Raw genomic sequence first — 13916 nt, 5'->3', positions numbered from 1 at the left:
TTTTGTTTGTGAAACAGACACTTGGCAATTCAGGAGCCAAGAAAACGAGCTCAGCTGCGCCTCAGCAGGCGCCCGCGGGTGGGGTGGGGCGGGGCGGGGCGGGCCTGGCCGCAGGGCTGCCCGGGCACGTGGCCTGGGGTCCCGGTTACACTGAGGAGTTGCACACAGCGAGGCTGTAACTCAGAACCCTACACGTTGTTACTCGGGTTTTGAAATGACTGGGGCCCACTTCTGACAGCTGCCTCTGTCATTGCTCAAGGGGAGCTGCTGCAGGCCCTGGCCTCCCGGGGGCGGGGTGCTGGGTGCCAAGCCTGCCTCTGCCACCTCCTGCCTGGGAAGGGCCTGGAGGGGCTGAGTGCTGTCTGCTGGAGTGGAGGACCCCGGACCCAACCAGGGCGCGCCCCCCCCCCCCCCCCCCCCGCCACACACACACACAGGGGAAGGGGCACTGGGAGGGCCGGCTCCTGTGCCACCACAGCTAGCAAGGGCGCAGGCAGCCTGGCCCCGTCCTGTTTGCCAGCTGAGCGCAGCCGCTATTTTAAGGTGCTGATGGAAGGCAGTGTGAGGAATGCGACCCCAGATGGGGAGAGGGCAGGCGCTGGGCGCGCTGGAGGGGCAGCTGGCCACAACCTTGTTCAAAATGCAGGTTCCAGCCCCCCCCCCAGTGGAACTTCTCCCCCTACTGAGGCCAGCCAATGACAGTGGAGATTATGAATGAGAAAAACATTTATTCCATCTCAGAACCAGCCTAACAATCTGGGAGGGGGGAATGTCTTCCCCAAAAGCTTTCTAATACCTTCAGCACAGCCTGGGGCTGTGGGGACACCCACACCTCCTACCTAAGGCAGAATATTTACATAAAGCTGGGTGTTGTCAGGCAAAGCCCCTCCCTGCTGTGGGGAGGGGCAGGGGGGTGGTAGGAGCAGGGGCAGGAAGTGCTGCCCAGTGGCCCCTGGGTGGGCACAGCCCTGCCCCGTGGCTGGCAGGAGGAAGGCGCAGAGGCACTGGCACAGGGGAGTGACCCCAGCCAAGCGAGCAGACCCCGCAGCAGCCAGAGGGCTGCCGCCTCAGGGCAGGCAGGGGAGGGCACCAGCGAGGGACAGTTCCCAGAAGCCTCTGGGAGCAGAGAGGGCACTGAGGTGGGCACTGAGGCAGAGGCGGGCAGACCTGAGTGAGGAGGAAGGGAGAGCCAGCCCCACACCGGCACCAGCAAGTGGGAGCCCCCCGGCCTCATCTTTGGCAGAGAACCCCAACTCCCTGTGGCCACGCAGGCCTGGGCTGGGGCCCGGCTCCCTGTGGGCTTGGGAAAACGAAGGCACTTATCAGAACAGCATGGCGGCACTTCTAGCTACCGGGCGGGGCTGGGGACCATTAGAAGCAGTGAGAGTGTCTAGCTAAAAACTTCTTTAAAAATGCCCTGAGGAGGTGGGTGCTGCCTGGGGCCTGGGCACTCTGGCACAGGAGGCAGGGGCTGTCCAGCTTTGCCTGGGCTCCCACAGGCCCAGTGGGACCAGAGGGGCCAGCAGCCCCTGGAGGCATGCCTTGCGGGCGAGAGGAGTCCAGGACCCAGGGTGGCCCTCCAGGCACCCGCCCTGCCCCGTTACCATCCCCTGCGGCGGCTCAGTACACAACGGGAGGCTGGTAACCCTCGGTGGCCTCAGCGTTCTGAGTGAAAGGAGGCTGCTGGTAGCTGTCCACCGGCGGGCCCGGGTAGGAGGCGTAGGCTGTGGTGGGGTCGGGGGTGGGGTCCGCGTAGTTCTGCATAAAGTCGTCCACCCCAGCCTTGTAGCGCTGGTAGGCCAGGGCGGCCAGCAGGCCCTGCAGGGAGGCTGAGGTTGGCTCCTCCACGCCCTCCCGAAGCCCTCCCCCGCCCTTCCCCGAAGACCCCAGGAGCCCGGCCCACCCCGCCCGGCCCACCTACCCAGGAGAAGATGGAAAAGAAGCTGAAGGTGATGGCCGCTCGGGCTGAGTCCGCTCCCAGCAGCACATCCTTCGGGTTGGTGGCTGCCCACTGGTTGGTAAGGAAGCAGAAACCCACGAACCACAGGAAGGTCCAGAGAGCTGGGGAGGGGGCGGGAGGCAGGGTCAGCTCCACAGACCGGGCAGGCAGCTCCCAGAAGCCTCCGGGCGTGGAAAGGGCACTGAGGCAGACGCCAGGCGGGCACTAGGTGCCATCTCAGGAGGCCTGGCTCCAAGGCCCCATGCTCATCACAGCACCAGTGGGCTTCCAACGGTTAGAAATCTGTGCACGAGCCTGTCTGCTCCAGGGGGACCTGGCGCCTCTCCCTGCCCCTCCCTGCCCCTCCTGCAGCTCCGAGCCCCCCGCCCCCCCCCCCCCCCCGCAATCAGAGATCAGAGACCCCTAGAGCGCCTGGGAACACGGTTGCCCCCATCCACCTCCCAGGAGATACCTGAGAAGAGCAGGTCGCCGATGACCAGGTACTTGCGGTCCACGGCGTTGCTGATCTGGGGGAAGTAGACGTCGACCACGAAGAAGAAGGCGCAGGCCAGGAAGGCCAGCACGCCGATGGCGCTGCCGTAGCGGCAGGCGTCTTCGTTGCGGTTGAAGACGCAGTACCTCTGGTGCGACTCGTGCGTGTTGCTGTAGCCCTCACCGAAGATGCAGGAGAACACTATCAGGGCGAAGACCTGGGGGCAGGGCGGAGGGGCTGAGTGGCGGGCCAGCCCCCAGGGCCACGTGGGGTGGGGGACCCTGGCCTCGCTCCTTAAGGGGGTCAGCATCCAAGCCCCTCTGAACATGGGGGCGAGCTGGTGAGCCAGTTGCCTCCTGACGCGCGGCCTTCATTCTCACTTCTCCCTTCTCCCCGCCTCTCCAGACCAGAGGACAACACTGCTGCCACCCGAGGACATGGCGGGTGGCTCCTGGCGGGGGATTCCTGGACCGTGGGCGCAGAAAGGACGGGGAACTCCTGGGAGGGGTCCACCCTGCCCCGCTGCCTGTGGGATGGGGATTAGGGGCCATCTGGCCACTTCCACATTCAATGAGTGTTAACCGCGACAGGCCACACAACCACCGAAGCTCAGGCCTGGAGTCTCACCCCCTGATCACCTGCCTGTCACCGCCCCAGCGCCCGCCTGCTGCCTGATGCCCTGAAGGGAGACTCCCCACCTCTCAGCAAAGCCAGGCCACCCCAGCCCCTCCCACTCCCCCCCCCCCGCCCCCGCCGCCCCCCCACGCAGGCCGACCTCCCCGTGTGTCCAGCTTTCTCTCTACAAGAACTTCCTGCCTCTGGCGTCCTGGCCACGCCCCTCCAAGAAAACCCCAGTCCGCCCCCGCCCCCCCAAGAGTGGGTGCTGATCACAGGGTGCTCCAGGCTGGTCTGCACTCAGAGCCCGGAGGTCCTGGGTCCTGGGTGAGCTCCCCAAGGGGTTCCAGTGGGAACAGCCTCCTGTCACCTGGTCTCCTCCCCAAACTTCAAGGCCACCCACCGCCCATCTCGGCAGGCGCAGGGCTGTGTGGACACCTGGCTTCCTCTGGGCCGGGCCAGGCCTCCCGCCCCGCCGGCCTGCCTGCCTGCCTGCACCGGCCTCTCCGGCTGGTGTCACAAGCCCCGCCCAGGCTGGAGATGAAGCCGGAACTCCGGGATGCTGGGAGCGGGCTGCCAGGCCCGACTCCTGGCACTGCCCTCCCGACCCGCGGGCACCTGCTCCTGGGCTCAGACCCTACCGCCAGGCAGGGAGGGGGCCCGGGCGCCACCAGGGCACCCCAGAAGGTTCCAGTGCCAGGCAGATGTGAGCAGGGAGGGCCCGGCCTGCTGCCCGCCCACCTGGCTTCGGGTGCCCGGGAACAGGGACCCACACCCACCTTCCACCCCCACCTTCCTGGTGCTGGGGGCTCGCCCGGCTCGGGGGGAGAAGGCTGAAGTCACCCGACCGCGGGTGGGGACACAGACCCGCAGGCTCCCGGGCGTGGAAAGGAGATCCTGTTTCGGGGCACCGGGCGCCCCCCCCCCCACGTGGCTCGGGAAAGCCCCTTCCAGGTGAATCCCAGGCGGGAGCCGCGCGGCCGCCGGCCACCTGTCCTGGAGCTGCCCAGGTTCCTCCCGCCGCCAGCGGGGCCCCGCCTGCTCCCCAGGCCTCCGGGGAGGGCGCCCGGGCCCCGGGGTGCGGTTGGGGCGGCCGAGCCCGGGGATCGGGGGTGGGGGGTGGTGGCGGGTCCCGGTCCCCGCGCGCCGCCCTCCGCGCGCCGCCTCCCACCCCGCGGCTCCGGGCCGCTGCCACCTGTTGCGCCGGGGGCTCGCGGGCGCCGGGCCGGGCGGAGGGGGCCCCGGTCCCCGGTCCCCGGTCCCCGGCCCCGACTCACCAGGCTCACGGCGCGCGCCACCACCTGCGGCTGCGCCAGGAAGCGCCGCAGGTCGAAGGAGCCGCCCGCCTTGGCCGCGCCGTAGGCCCCGCTCTCCATGTCGCCGCTGCCGTCGCCGTCGCCGTCGCCCGCGGACGCCGAGGAGCCAGCGGGGCCCCGCCCCGCCGTTCGTCCCGCCCCGCCCTGCCGTTCGCCCCGCCCCGGGGCGTGGCCAGCGCGGCCCAGGGACCGAGCGCAAAGTGCAGGCGGCGGCGGCGGCGGCGGCGGCACTCCCGGCTGCCGGGGCCTGGGTTGCGGCGACACCGTCTAGCCCCGCGCTCGGCTCGGCGGGGTCTCGTCCTCGCTACGCTGGCCCGCGGCGCGACCCGAGGCGGGCAGGGGGTCCCCAGGAGCAGAGGAACTCACGGGGGGCCCCGCCTTCCTTGGCGCCTGCTCTCCCGTCGCCTCCTCCAGGAAGCCCGACCGGACGCCTCTGGGCCGCACCTGCGGGGCCCAGGTCGCCGTGCACACCCACCCCCGCTTCCACCTCCCCCCGACCCCCAGGCCACCGCCTGGACCCGCCCTGCCTGGCCGGTCCTTCCCCCTCCTCTCCGGAGGGAGCCTGGGGTGGGGTGGAGACACCCCAGTTCTTCCCCTGCTGCGCCCCCTAACCCCTTTCCCATGGTGAAAGGCGGTGGGACTTCAGACGGCCAGGCTCCAGGATGGGGTGCGGACAGAAACGGGGTTCCAGAGCGACAGGGGGGGCAGAGTTTAATCCAGTTCTTTTCTGAGCTGGTTCAGAGCAATGAACAGGGAAGGCGGTGAGCGGAGGGGTGCAGGCTGAGGACGGGGACCCAGACAGCCCTCCTTTGCCGGTCAGGTCAATGAAGGGGTGCTGGCCAGGTGGGCCAGAGGACTGGCCACCAGGAGATGGGGTGCCCTCGGGGAAGAGGGGAGCCGGTGGGGGGAAGAGGCCCTGGGTGGGGGTGCAGCTGGGCCTTTTCAGTCCCCCCACCTCCTTCCTGGACCTGCCTGGATGGTGACAGGCAGCCTCCCGGGACCTCTTCTTCCCGCCACCCCCCCACCCCCATCTTGACATCCTCGCTGCAGAGCAGCAGGGCCCGGGCTGCGGCTGTTCTTCATTCCCAGGGGCTCCTCCTGTCCGGCCAGGATGGGCTCGTGGGGGCTCTGCAGAGCCTGCACCTGCTGGTCACAACCTGGACACAAAGGAGGGGAGACTCCAGGTGAGGGAGCCCCCCTCCCAGCCCCCCTCCCAGGCCTCTGGGAGTCTTATGGCGCCAGGGGCATCAGTGCCTGGGGGGGGCGGGAGGCTTTGTCACCCCACTAAGTGAAGGGGGCACCGAATCACCCTGGGGGGAGTGCTGGCCCAGGTCACATGGCGAGTGGGGGTCTGGTCGCTACACCCCATTTTGTAGAAGGAAAACTGAGGCTCAGAGAGGTGACATGGGTCTGGCCTCTGGGAAGGAGGAAGGGACCCCGACAGAAGACAAGGGGCCTAGGATAGACGCCTGGGGCCAAAGGGGGGAGAGGCGGGGCCAGGAGGCCAGTGTCAGGAAGCAGGGGAGGCGGGAGCTGATGGGGCCTGTGGTCGCACAACACAGAGGCCCAGGTCCAGGGGTTCCCCACCTTTTCTTGCCCACGCCCCCCTAAGCATCTCTAACATCCTGATGCCCCCCCATAGAATTCTTATTATTCAAACAGTGACTCCCAGTCACGGGAGGAAGCCCGAAAGGCCATTCACTTGGTCTAAACAAGCTTCCCAACAGCATGGCATCCACGAAAGAGAAAAATAAAAGAACGGAAGGACAGCTGAAGTCCTGAGGAGGAAGTCACTGAGAAATCGTTAATAATAATAATATGAAATGACAGGAAAAAATAGCAAATAAAGTTTCAAAACATAATAGAGACCTGAAATGCATAAATACGTCACACTATGTATTCCTATACTGTCTATGAGGCCCCTCAAACCAAAAGAAATGCAAAAAATTCACTGTTAATAACTCATTCTCAAATTGCCCCCCTTAAACATCAAATTGCCCCCCTGTGGGGCATGTGCCCCACGCCGCTGGGAACCACTGCCCTGGTCACTACAAGTCTTTGAAATGATGACCTGGGAGAGGGGACCCCAGGAGGCCCCATCCCTGACTCCGAGGTTCCCATGGAGGTCAGAAGCCCCTGGTCCCAGGAGGCATGTCCCCCATCCCAACATCCCTCCTCAGACCTGTAGGACCACAGGGCAGTGTGCCACCCAGAGGCGAGCTGACTGCATTGCAGGGTGGGCAGCTGGGACCAGTGGTCATGGTCACATAAAGCCACGAAGCAGCAAGCCGTCAGCAGGCACCTGGCGCCCAGGAGGTCCTCCATCAACTCCTGCAAGCCACCCACTGCGATACGGATACGGTCCTTTCCTTGCCCTGGTGGCGGCCCTGCCCTAAAGCCCAGCACCCTCTGCTTTCCAGCGGGTCCTCTGCTGGGCCACACAGCCCACCAGCTCTTCTCACTCCTCCCCCATCCGGCACCCGCCTCCTACCTGCTCCGCGCAGTCCAGCCCAGCATCCCGGAGGTGATGGCTGCGATGGAGGTGAGGCTGGCAGCCAGCACGAAGGTGGCGGCCTTGGGCAGCTGGCCTGGGAGGGAGGCAGGTAGGGCCAGGGTCGGCATGGCTGCTTTCGGATGCCCTGCCCTGCCCTGCCCGTGGCACCTCCCACCCACCTACCCAGCAGTGCCAGCTGCCCTCTGGAAACCAGGGGCCCTCTCACCTGGGGGCACCAGCGTGAGGGGGCTGCTCTGGACCCCGACGCCATTTTGGGCCTGGCACTGCAGCCAGGCCGGTGTCTGGGTCAGCGGGACCGAGAAGTTGGCGGGCTGCCCGTACGGCGGCGTCTGCCGCATGTGGACGTGCCCGTCCTTCCCGACCAGGCTGTAGGTGATGGGTGGGCTGCCCGAGGCCGCCTGGCAGGACATCTCCAACCTTGGCCCTGCCCCTCTGTCCAGCAGGGTGAGGCCAGTTTGCAGCTGGGACACAGGCTCTGGGGGGCGGGTGGGGGGCAGACAGGAAGCACAGGCATGACTGGGAGACTCCAACACCCTCTCCCCAGCAAGTTCCCCTGTTCCCAAAATAATCAGCTGGAGGCCTGACTGAGATTGTGCCTCCTCCAGGCAGCCGTCTGGATTACTCCTTCTGCCTTGTGTCTGGCCTTCTACCCTACTTGCAGTGTGTACCTCACAATTTCTCATTCGGTGTTAGTTTCATGTAGTATATTCTGGGTTGCCAGACTTAGCAAACAGAAATGCAGGACGCCCAGTTAAATTTGAATTTCATGGAAACGATGAATAATTTTTTTTTAAAATCTTCATCTGAGGATCCTTTTTCCATTGATTTTTAGATAGAGTGGAAGGGGTAGAGACAGAGAGAAAAACATTGATGTCAGAGAGACACATCCATCAGCACACTCCCTACTGGAGATCGGGCTCATAATCTGGGCAGGTGCCCTGACCGGGAATCGAACTGGTGACCTCTCTGGACATGGGACAATGTCCAACCCACTGAGCCACACCGGCCAGGGCAACAACAAATCATTTGTTAGTATGAGTATGTCCTATGCAAAATCTATCTGGCAACCCTGCTTCTAATCTTCCAGTCTTGACTCTTCTGCTGAAATACAAGCTCCTTCAGGACAAGAACTGCTACTTAGAAGAGTCTAGATTCTAGAATCCCCAGGCCTTCCGCCTGATGCTCTGAACAGCCCCATGCCTGGTCCGATCCTGACCACTGACTGAGCCCCCACTGCCCCTCGGCTCCCCTGGAGTAGGTGCTGCCGTCTTTGTTTTGTAGATGAAGCAGCCGAGGCTCAGAGAGGTTGAGTGACTTGCCCAAGAACCCACAGCCTGGAAGTGTGGGGGGTTGAACCCTCCACCTAAAGTGCTCCAGACACAGGGCTCTCCTCCCCAGGCCGCCTCCAGGTTCGGGCCACAGGGTCACTGTCCCAGCCCCGGTCCGCAACGCTTCCGGCCGCCACGCCATGCCTCCCACCAGGAAGGACCCGTGGGGGAAGGTCAGGGTAGCGCGGGAAGGACGCAGGACTTGGAGCTCCGTGCAGTGGGGTTGAGAACCACCCATTGCCACTTGCAGACCGGGGCCTGGGACAACCGTCTTAATCTCCAAGAGCTTGAGCTTCCCCCGTGCCCGCGGCTGCTGAGAAGATGAAACCAGATAAAACCCCACATGCGCCCTTTAGCAGCTTGAGGTCGGAGCTCAGCTCCGGGGTGCTGTTTCACTCTCCCTTCAGCCCCTTGGGGGCCCAGCCAGGATCTATACCCCGCCTGTGACGCCTGTGACCAGGCCCCAAGGGACTGAGAGAGGCCCTGGAAGGTGGACAACCCTTGCCCAGCCCCCAGCCCCCAGTCCCCCAGGCTTCCACTCCCAGCCCCTGCTCCCCGCACCGCCCGCCCCTACTCCCCCTGCACTCACTGGCCCACAGCTCCCAGTACATCTGCAGCGTGGTGCTGGCCTGGCTCAGGCCCCAGTTGGTGCTGGCCTGGCAGGTGTAGGTGAGCAGGTCTGGCCTGGACTTGAGCGTGACGTTGATGTGGAAGGAGACGGGGTCGCGGGTGCTCACCATCTTCTTGGAAACTTCAATGTTCCGGCTCCCCCAGAGGGAGTAGGTGACGGGCAGGGGCATCTGCGAGTGGCAGGTGATGACCACGCGGCGGCCTCGGGGGAAGACCTCCAGGACTCGGTAGGCGATGGAGACCTCCGGGGTGAGTGCTGGAAGGTGAACGCAGGAGGAGGAAGGAGGCCAACATTTATCGGCGCGGGAAGAAAATGCTGGTTTGCCGGCGCTTCAGAAAGTTACACCGTGAATCACCATCTGACCCAGCAATGCTGCTCGTAGTTATGCACCGAAAGGGCTGGCAACAACCCGGCCGGCCGGCGGGGCGCAGGGCTGAGCATCGACCTAGGAACCAGGAGGTCACGGTTCGATTCCTGGTCAGGGCACAGGCCCGGGTTGTGGGCTCCATCCCCAGTGGTGGGGTGTGCAGGGGGCAGCCGGTCCATGATTCTCTCTCATCATTGATGTTTCTCTCTCCCTTCCTCTCTGAAATCAATAAAAAGATTTTTTTAATAAAACGATCAAGCTTTAATATTAAGAAAACATACAACCCCCCTCCCCCCAAACCCCTCACTCAGCTGCTCCCAGAGGGCGCCTCCGTCCAGACCGCCTCTCTGCTTGGCGGTGGCTTTGTTTTGTCGGCAGGGCCTGGACCGGACTGGGACGCACACATCTCCAAGACCTCCCTATGGAGCCTCTGGGGCTGCCCATTGAGAATTTTCCAAGCCACGAGCGATGGACCGTTCGGATCAAACCACGCTGCCTTCTGAGTGCGGTTTGGGGGAGAGGGGTGTGTTCTTAATGGTGCATTTTCAAGACTAGTGTGTAGGGGCAGTGCAGAGGGAAGCGTCTATGAAACCCAGATGTCAGCCCGCGGGCATCCTCCATGCCCTGCTGGGCACGATGCCCTGAACACCACTGCGGTCAGCTCACCACTCGCTGAGCAGAGACTTAGAACAAACGGGGGGGGGGGGGTCTCCGGAGACGCTTCCCAGGAGCCCCAGTCTCTGAGCACGAAGCCGCCTTCTCTCTAGACCAGGCGTCCTCAGCCAGGGCCCATCTCTCCAGGGCACCTTTGTGTGTCCGCGGGCGTTTCTGGTTGTCACCAGTGGGGGGCGCTCTCTCGGTGCCTCTTGCTGGACTTCAGGGGAGCCCCCGTTTTTACGGCTTGTTTTCCCACAGGGTCCCCGCGGGCGCTTCCACCTCAAGTACGTTAAACTGTATGTGGAGCTGGAGTTCGCTCTGGGGCACCGCTTCGCAAATCACTGCTAATAATTTCATCAGCGCGAGCCTGGGGCCAAAGCCCACCTCAGGCCAGCCTCCTCCTCCCGGGGAGGGAGGGGAGGGAGGGAGGGGGAGGGGTGCAGGGCAGCGGCACCCACACCTCTCGCTGCTCCTTCACCATGAATCAAAGCGACAGGAGAGCGGGCCCACCTTCACTTCCTGGACGGCTATTAGTGGAGCCTGGTTTACATACGTTTCCTCCCCGCTCACCCGCTCCCCGCCCAGGACGCCCACGCGGCCTCCTGGGATGATTTGGCCTCCGCACCAGCCCCGTTCACGAGTGGCCGCGCATGTAATTTACATCGCACCACGGGCGTCAGAGCAACGGAAGACGGGATGGCACACTCGGCATCACGGGGTGACCACGGGGCCCCGGGACCTGGAGCGGAGCCCGCGGGGGCTGGGCTGGTGTTGCTGTGGCAGCAGCCCCGTCCCTCTCGCGTTTACCGCGCGCGTGTCCTGATGGCCTCGCTCTCGCCTGCGCTTGACGCGGTCTCGGGCGTTGTGCGCAGGGACGTGCGGTCCAGGCCGGACGCCCGGAGCGGTGCGCGCCGCCTGCGGCCCAGGTGGTGCAGTGGCCGCCCCGTCCCCGTGCCGCGCGCACTGCGCCCTCCCTCGGCGGGATGGCCTCGCCTAGGCGCACAGCTCTCCGCGTCTCCCCAGCACCGAGGGCGCAGTCTCCCCGGACCACACTTGCCCTAGTTCTTGGGGATTTCGAAACACAGAGATCACCTTCCAGGGCCCGGCGCTCAGCTCCGCATGCGGTTCCTTTGCCCGCTTCTCGCTCCCCGAGGCCGGCCCAGCGGCGGCGCCTCACCGATCCCGGCAGGTGCTCAAGCCAACACCTTGGGGTCGTCCTCAGGGCTCTGCCGGGCCCCATCCGCAGCAGGTCGGCTGGCCTGGCCTTCAGCCCAATCCCTCCGCTTCCGCGTTATCACCAGCTCTGGATCCGGGGGCAGCCCGGTGCCCTTGCGGTTGCACCCTGGATCCCTCCCTGCCCCCCGCCCGTCTCTCCTCAACACAGCATCGAAGGCCCCAGATCCAACCTCTCACAGCTGCGCCCACAGGCCTCCCTGCCCCCACCCCCCACCCCACCCCCACCCCCTGTCCTCTGACCTCCCCAGCGGCCCTCCCCTCTTGCTTCCTGTGCTCTGGCCACCAGGCCCTTCTCCAGGCACGGCCTGCTCTACATGTCTTTGCTTGGAAGGCTGGGGGGTCCCCTTCTCAGTGCCAACTTCCCAGTAGGTGCGCCCCCTTCCCTCCCATCACTTGCTTTCCTCTGGGAGAATCACAATCGAGCACACCTGTCCCCCAGCCGGCGGGCATGTGAGCTCCCTGAGGCAGGGCTCTGTTGTTGCTGCACCTCGTGCATCCCTTCTGGGCCTACAGCAGGCACAGCACCAAGCAGGGGTACCGCCAGCATTTGCTGAGTGAACGAATGAATGAATGATTTTCCTGTGGGTCTCTTAGCAGCTCAGTGAGCAGACTTGTGGGGACTGAGCGAGGGACCCGCCCTGCCAGGTACTCCCCAGAGGCCCCGCCTGCAGAGCTCTGCTCTCCTTTTAGCGAAAACACCACAACGTGTTTGTTTTTAAAGCAAATGAGGAAATGGCCTTTCAGCCTGTGCTGGGGCGAGACCAGGGACCTGCCCTGCATGACCCCAGGCGGATGCCTGCTCAGTGACCCCGTGACCTGATGGAAGAGCAGCTCCCTGCCATGGGAACCAGCAGGGGAGGTGACCCACCACCTTGACCTTGACCTTAAGGGTCACAGGGCTAGACATGAGCCAGGAGAGAGGGGCGGGGAGGGAGGAGAGTGGAAAAGTGGAGGCAAAGCCTTACAGCGGTTCTCAACCTGTGGGTCGCGAACAATGAAAATCCATCCTGCATACCAGATATTTACATGACGATTCATAACAGTAGCAAAGTTACAGTTATGAAGTAGCAACGAAAATAATTTTATGGCCGAAACCGGTTTGGCTCAGTGGATAGAGCGTCGGCCTGCGGACTGGAGGGTCCCGGGTTCGATTCCGGTCAGGGGCATGTGCCTGGGTTGCGGGCATATCCCCAGTGGGAGATGTGCAGGAGGCGGCTGATCGATGTTTCTCTCTCATCGATGTTTCTGGCTCTCTATCTCTCTCCCTTCCTCTCTGTAAAAAATCAATAAAATATATTTAAAAAGAAAAAGAAAATAATTTTATGGTTGGGGGTCACCACAACATGAGGGACTGTATTAAAGGGTCACGGCATCAGGAAGGTTGAGAACCGCTGGAGGTGTCTGGACCAGGGTCTCCCCTCCCCCTGCTCTGTACCCACCCCCTTAGAGCACAGAGACCAGGTCCCAGCCCGCCCACTGCGTCTCAGAGGAGGCAGCCTCCCATTGCTGCACCTGGGAGCGGGGGCTGGCTTTCCCCTCCGCTCACTGCCTCCCCCCTACTCCCCCTCCCAACCCATCCCGCGCCCTCTCTGGGGTCACGCCCACCCCACAGAGCTGTGAGGCTTCTGGAGTGGCTTCTGCTCCATACATGGCACCCCGGGGCAGAGTGATGGGGCTACACCTGCCCAGGGATCCCCCCAACACACACACAGCCCCATGTCCTTTGGAGGCCCCCTTCCTAGCCTCCTCCTCTCTCCCCCTCCCCCCAGAGCTCTGCAGGGGTTGGGGCCAGGTTTTAGGAATGTCTGATTGTCCATCAGCAGGCACCCTCTCACCCAGCCGCACCCTCCCCGCAGCCAAGTCCCTTCCTGGGTGGGGCCCTTGTCCCGTCCGCCTGCTGGGCTGCTCACCTGTCTCTGGCTCCGTGGAGAAGCTGCTGGTGGCTGTGAGAGAGGGAGGTGCGGAGGGGTGAGAGGGTGGGTTGGGGGAGGCTGCAGGCCACCAGGGAGCCTCCTCCGAAGCCCCGAGGCAGGCACAGGGGTATCAAGTGTCCTCACTCACGGAAGCTGCTCTGAGCCCACGGTGAGCTCAGCAGCCCTTTCGCGGGTGTGTGAACAGTGGGCTGGAGAAGCGGATGGAGAAGCAGCGACTGGGCCACACCTGCTGTGCGGGCTGGTCTGAGGCTCAAGCCCATGTCTCTGCCTCTGCGTCCTGTGCTTCCGGGTGTCCATACCCACGGTCCCACCTCCTCTGTGCCCCCCGCACCCACCTCAGTGCAGGGGCCGCTCCCAACATGTCCCCGGGGGCTCACCCAGCGCGGCCAAGGAGAGCAGCAGCGGGAGCCTCATGCCTGTCGGTGTGGGCCTCTGCCCAGCTCAGAGAGCCTCCCCCGGTGGGGCCTCCTCCCGCCTGGACTCCCAGGATGCTCCCTGGGAGGGACCTGCATTGGGGAGATAACCCGAGGCCCTGGGGGCCCTGGGGCCCCAGCGCCAGGGCTGGGCCCCCCACAGCAGCCTCCACCACACCCCACAGGGAACTCGCCACCTCTGCTGGGCTGTGGCCCTGCGCTTGCTGGCGGGCGGGTGTCCAGTCCTGAGCCCTGGAGTCCGCCTGTTCCTAGGATGAGGCTCGAGTTGGTTCATCTGGTGACTTCGAGGCGGGGGATTACCCTGGATGACTGGGGTGGACCTGGTGTGACCCTGGGGGCCCCGCCCAGGCCCCACGGGGGGTCTGACACAGGCTGGAGAGCCCGTGGGCTGGACCCATCAGAGAAGCAGGCAGGAGGGGCAACTTCCGGCGTCCCACCCTGGTTCATTCGT

General features: G+C 64.4%; 2 protein-coding genes across 3 annotated transcripts; both read right to left on the bottom strand.

Annotated features, from left to right (window-relative positions):
* Positions 1-708: 708 nt before the first annotated feature.
* Positions 709-4491, bottom strand: SYNGR2 (synaptogyrin 2). Of its 2 annotated transcripts, XM_059671378.1 has the most exons (4): positions 4325-4486; positions 2412-2649; positions 1922-2061; positions 709-1818 (listed from the first exon to the last, which is right to left on the bottom strand). In XM_059671378.1, the coding sequence occupies exons 1-4, from the start codon at positions 4421-4423 to the stop codon at positions 1621-1623; spliced, it is 675 nt and encodes a 224-aa protein (XP_059527361.1). In that variant the 5' UTR covers positions 4424-4486; the 3' UTR covers positions 709-1620. The 2 variants fall into 2 exon arrangements, with proteins under 2 accessions (XP_059527361.1, XP_059527362.1); XM_059671379.1 differs by lacking the exon at positions 1922-2061 and having other exon boundaries at positions 4325-4491.
* Positions 4492-5389: 898 nt separating this feature from the next.
* C16H17orf99 (chromosome 16 C17orf99 homolog) lies at positions 5390-13445 on the bottom strand. The gene is made up of 7 exons (XM_059671697.1): positions 13409-13445; positions 13008-13040; positions 11526-11604; positions 8796-9166; positions 7084-7353; positions 6855-6951; positions 5390-5520 (listed from the first exon to the last, which is right to left on the bottom strand). Exons 1-7 carry the CDS (start codon positions 13443-13445, stop codon positions 5514-5516), a joined length of 894 nt encoding a protein of 297 aa, XP_059527680.1. The 3' UTR covers positions 5390-5513.
* Positions 13446-13916: the final 471 nt, after the last annotated feature.

Source organism: Myotis daubentonii, chromosome 16 (assembly GCF_963259705.1).
Source record: "Myotis daubentonii chromosome 16, mMyoDau2.1, whole genome shotgun sequence".
NCBI lineage: Eukaryota > Metazoa > Chordata > Mammalia > Chiroptera > Vespertilionidae > Myotis > Myotis daubentonii.
The sequence above is the reverse complement of the archived record's forward strand: the minus strand, read 5'-3'. Positions and strand labels throughout refer to the sequence as shown.

Bases quoted from the DNA above. Each gene is read 5' to 3' on its own strand.
- C16H17orf99 (XM_059671697.1), bottom strand. From the start codon at position 13,445: ATGAGGCTCCCGCTGCTGCTCTCCTTGGCCGCGCTGG. The intron at 7,354-8,795 runs GTGAGTGCAGGG...CCCGCCCCCCAG, and splicing joins GTACTGGGAGCTGTGGGCCA to AGCCTGTGTCCCAGCTGCAA. The intron at 6,952-7,083 runs GTGAGAGGGCCC...CCTCCCTCCCAG, and splicing joins CCTCACGCTGGTGCCCCCAG to GCCAGCTGCCCAAGGCCGCC.
- SYNGR2 (XM_059671378.1), bottom strand. From the start codon at position 4,423: ATGGAGAGCGGGGCCTACGGCGCGGCCAAGGCGGGCGGCTCCTTCGAC. The intron at 2,650-4,324 runs GTGAGTCGGGGC...CCCTGCCCCCAG, and splicing joins TGGCGCGCGCCGTGAGCCTG to GTCTTCGCCCTGATAGTGTT. The intron at 2,062-2,411 runs GTATCTCCTGGG...CCCCCTCCCCAG, and splicing joins CGGCGACCTGCTCTTCTCAG to CTCTCTGGACCTTCCTGTGG.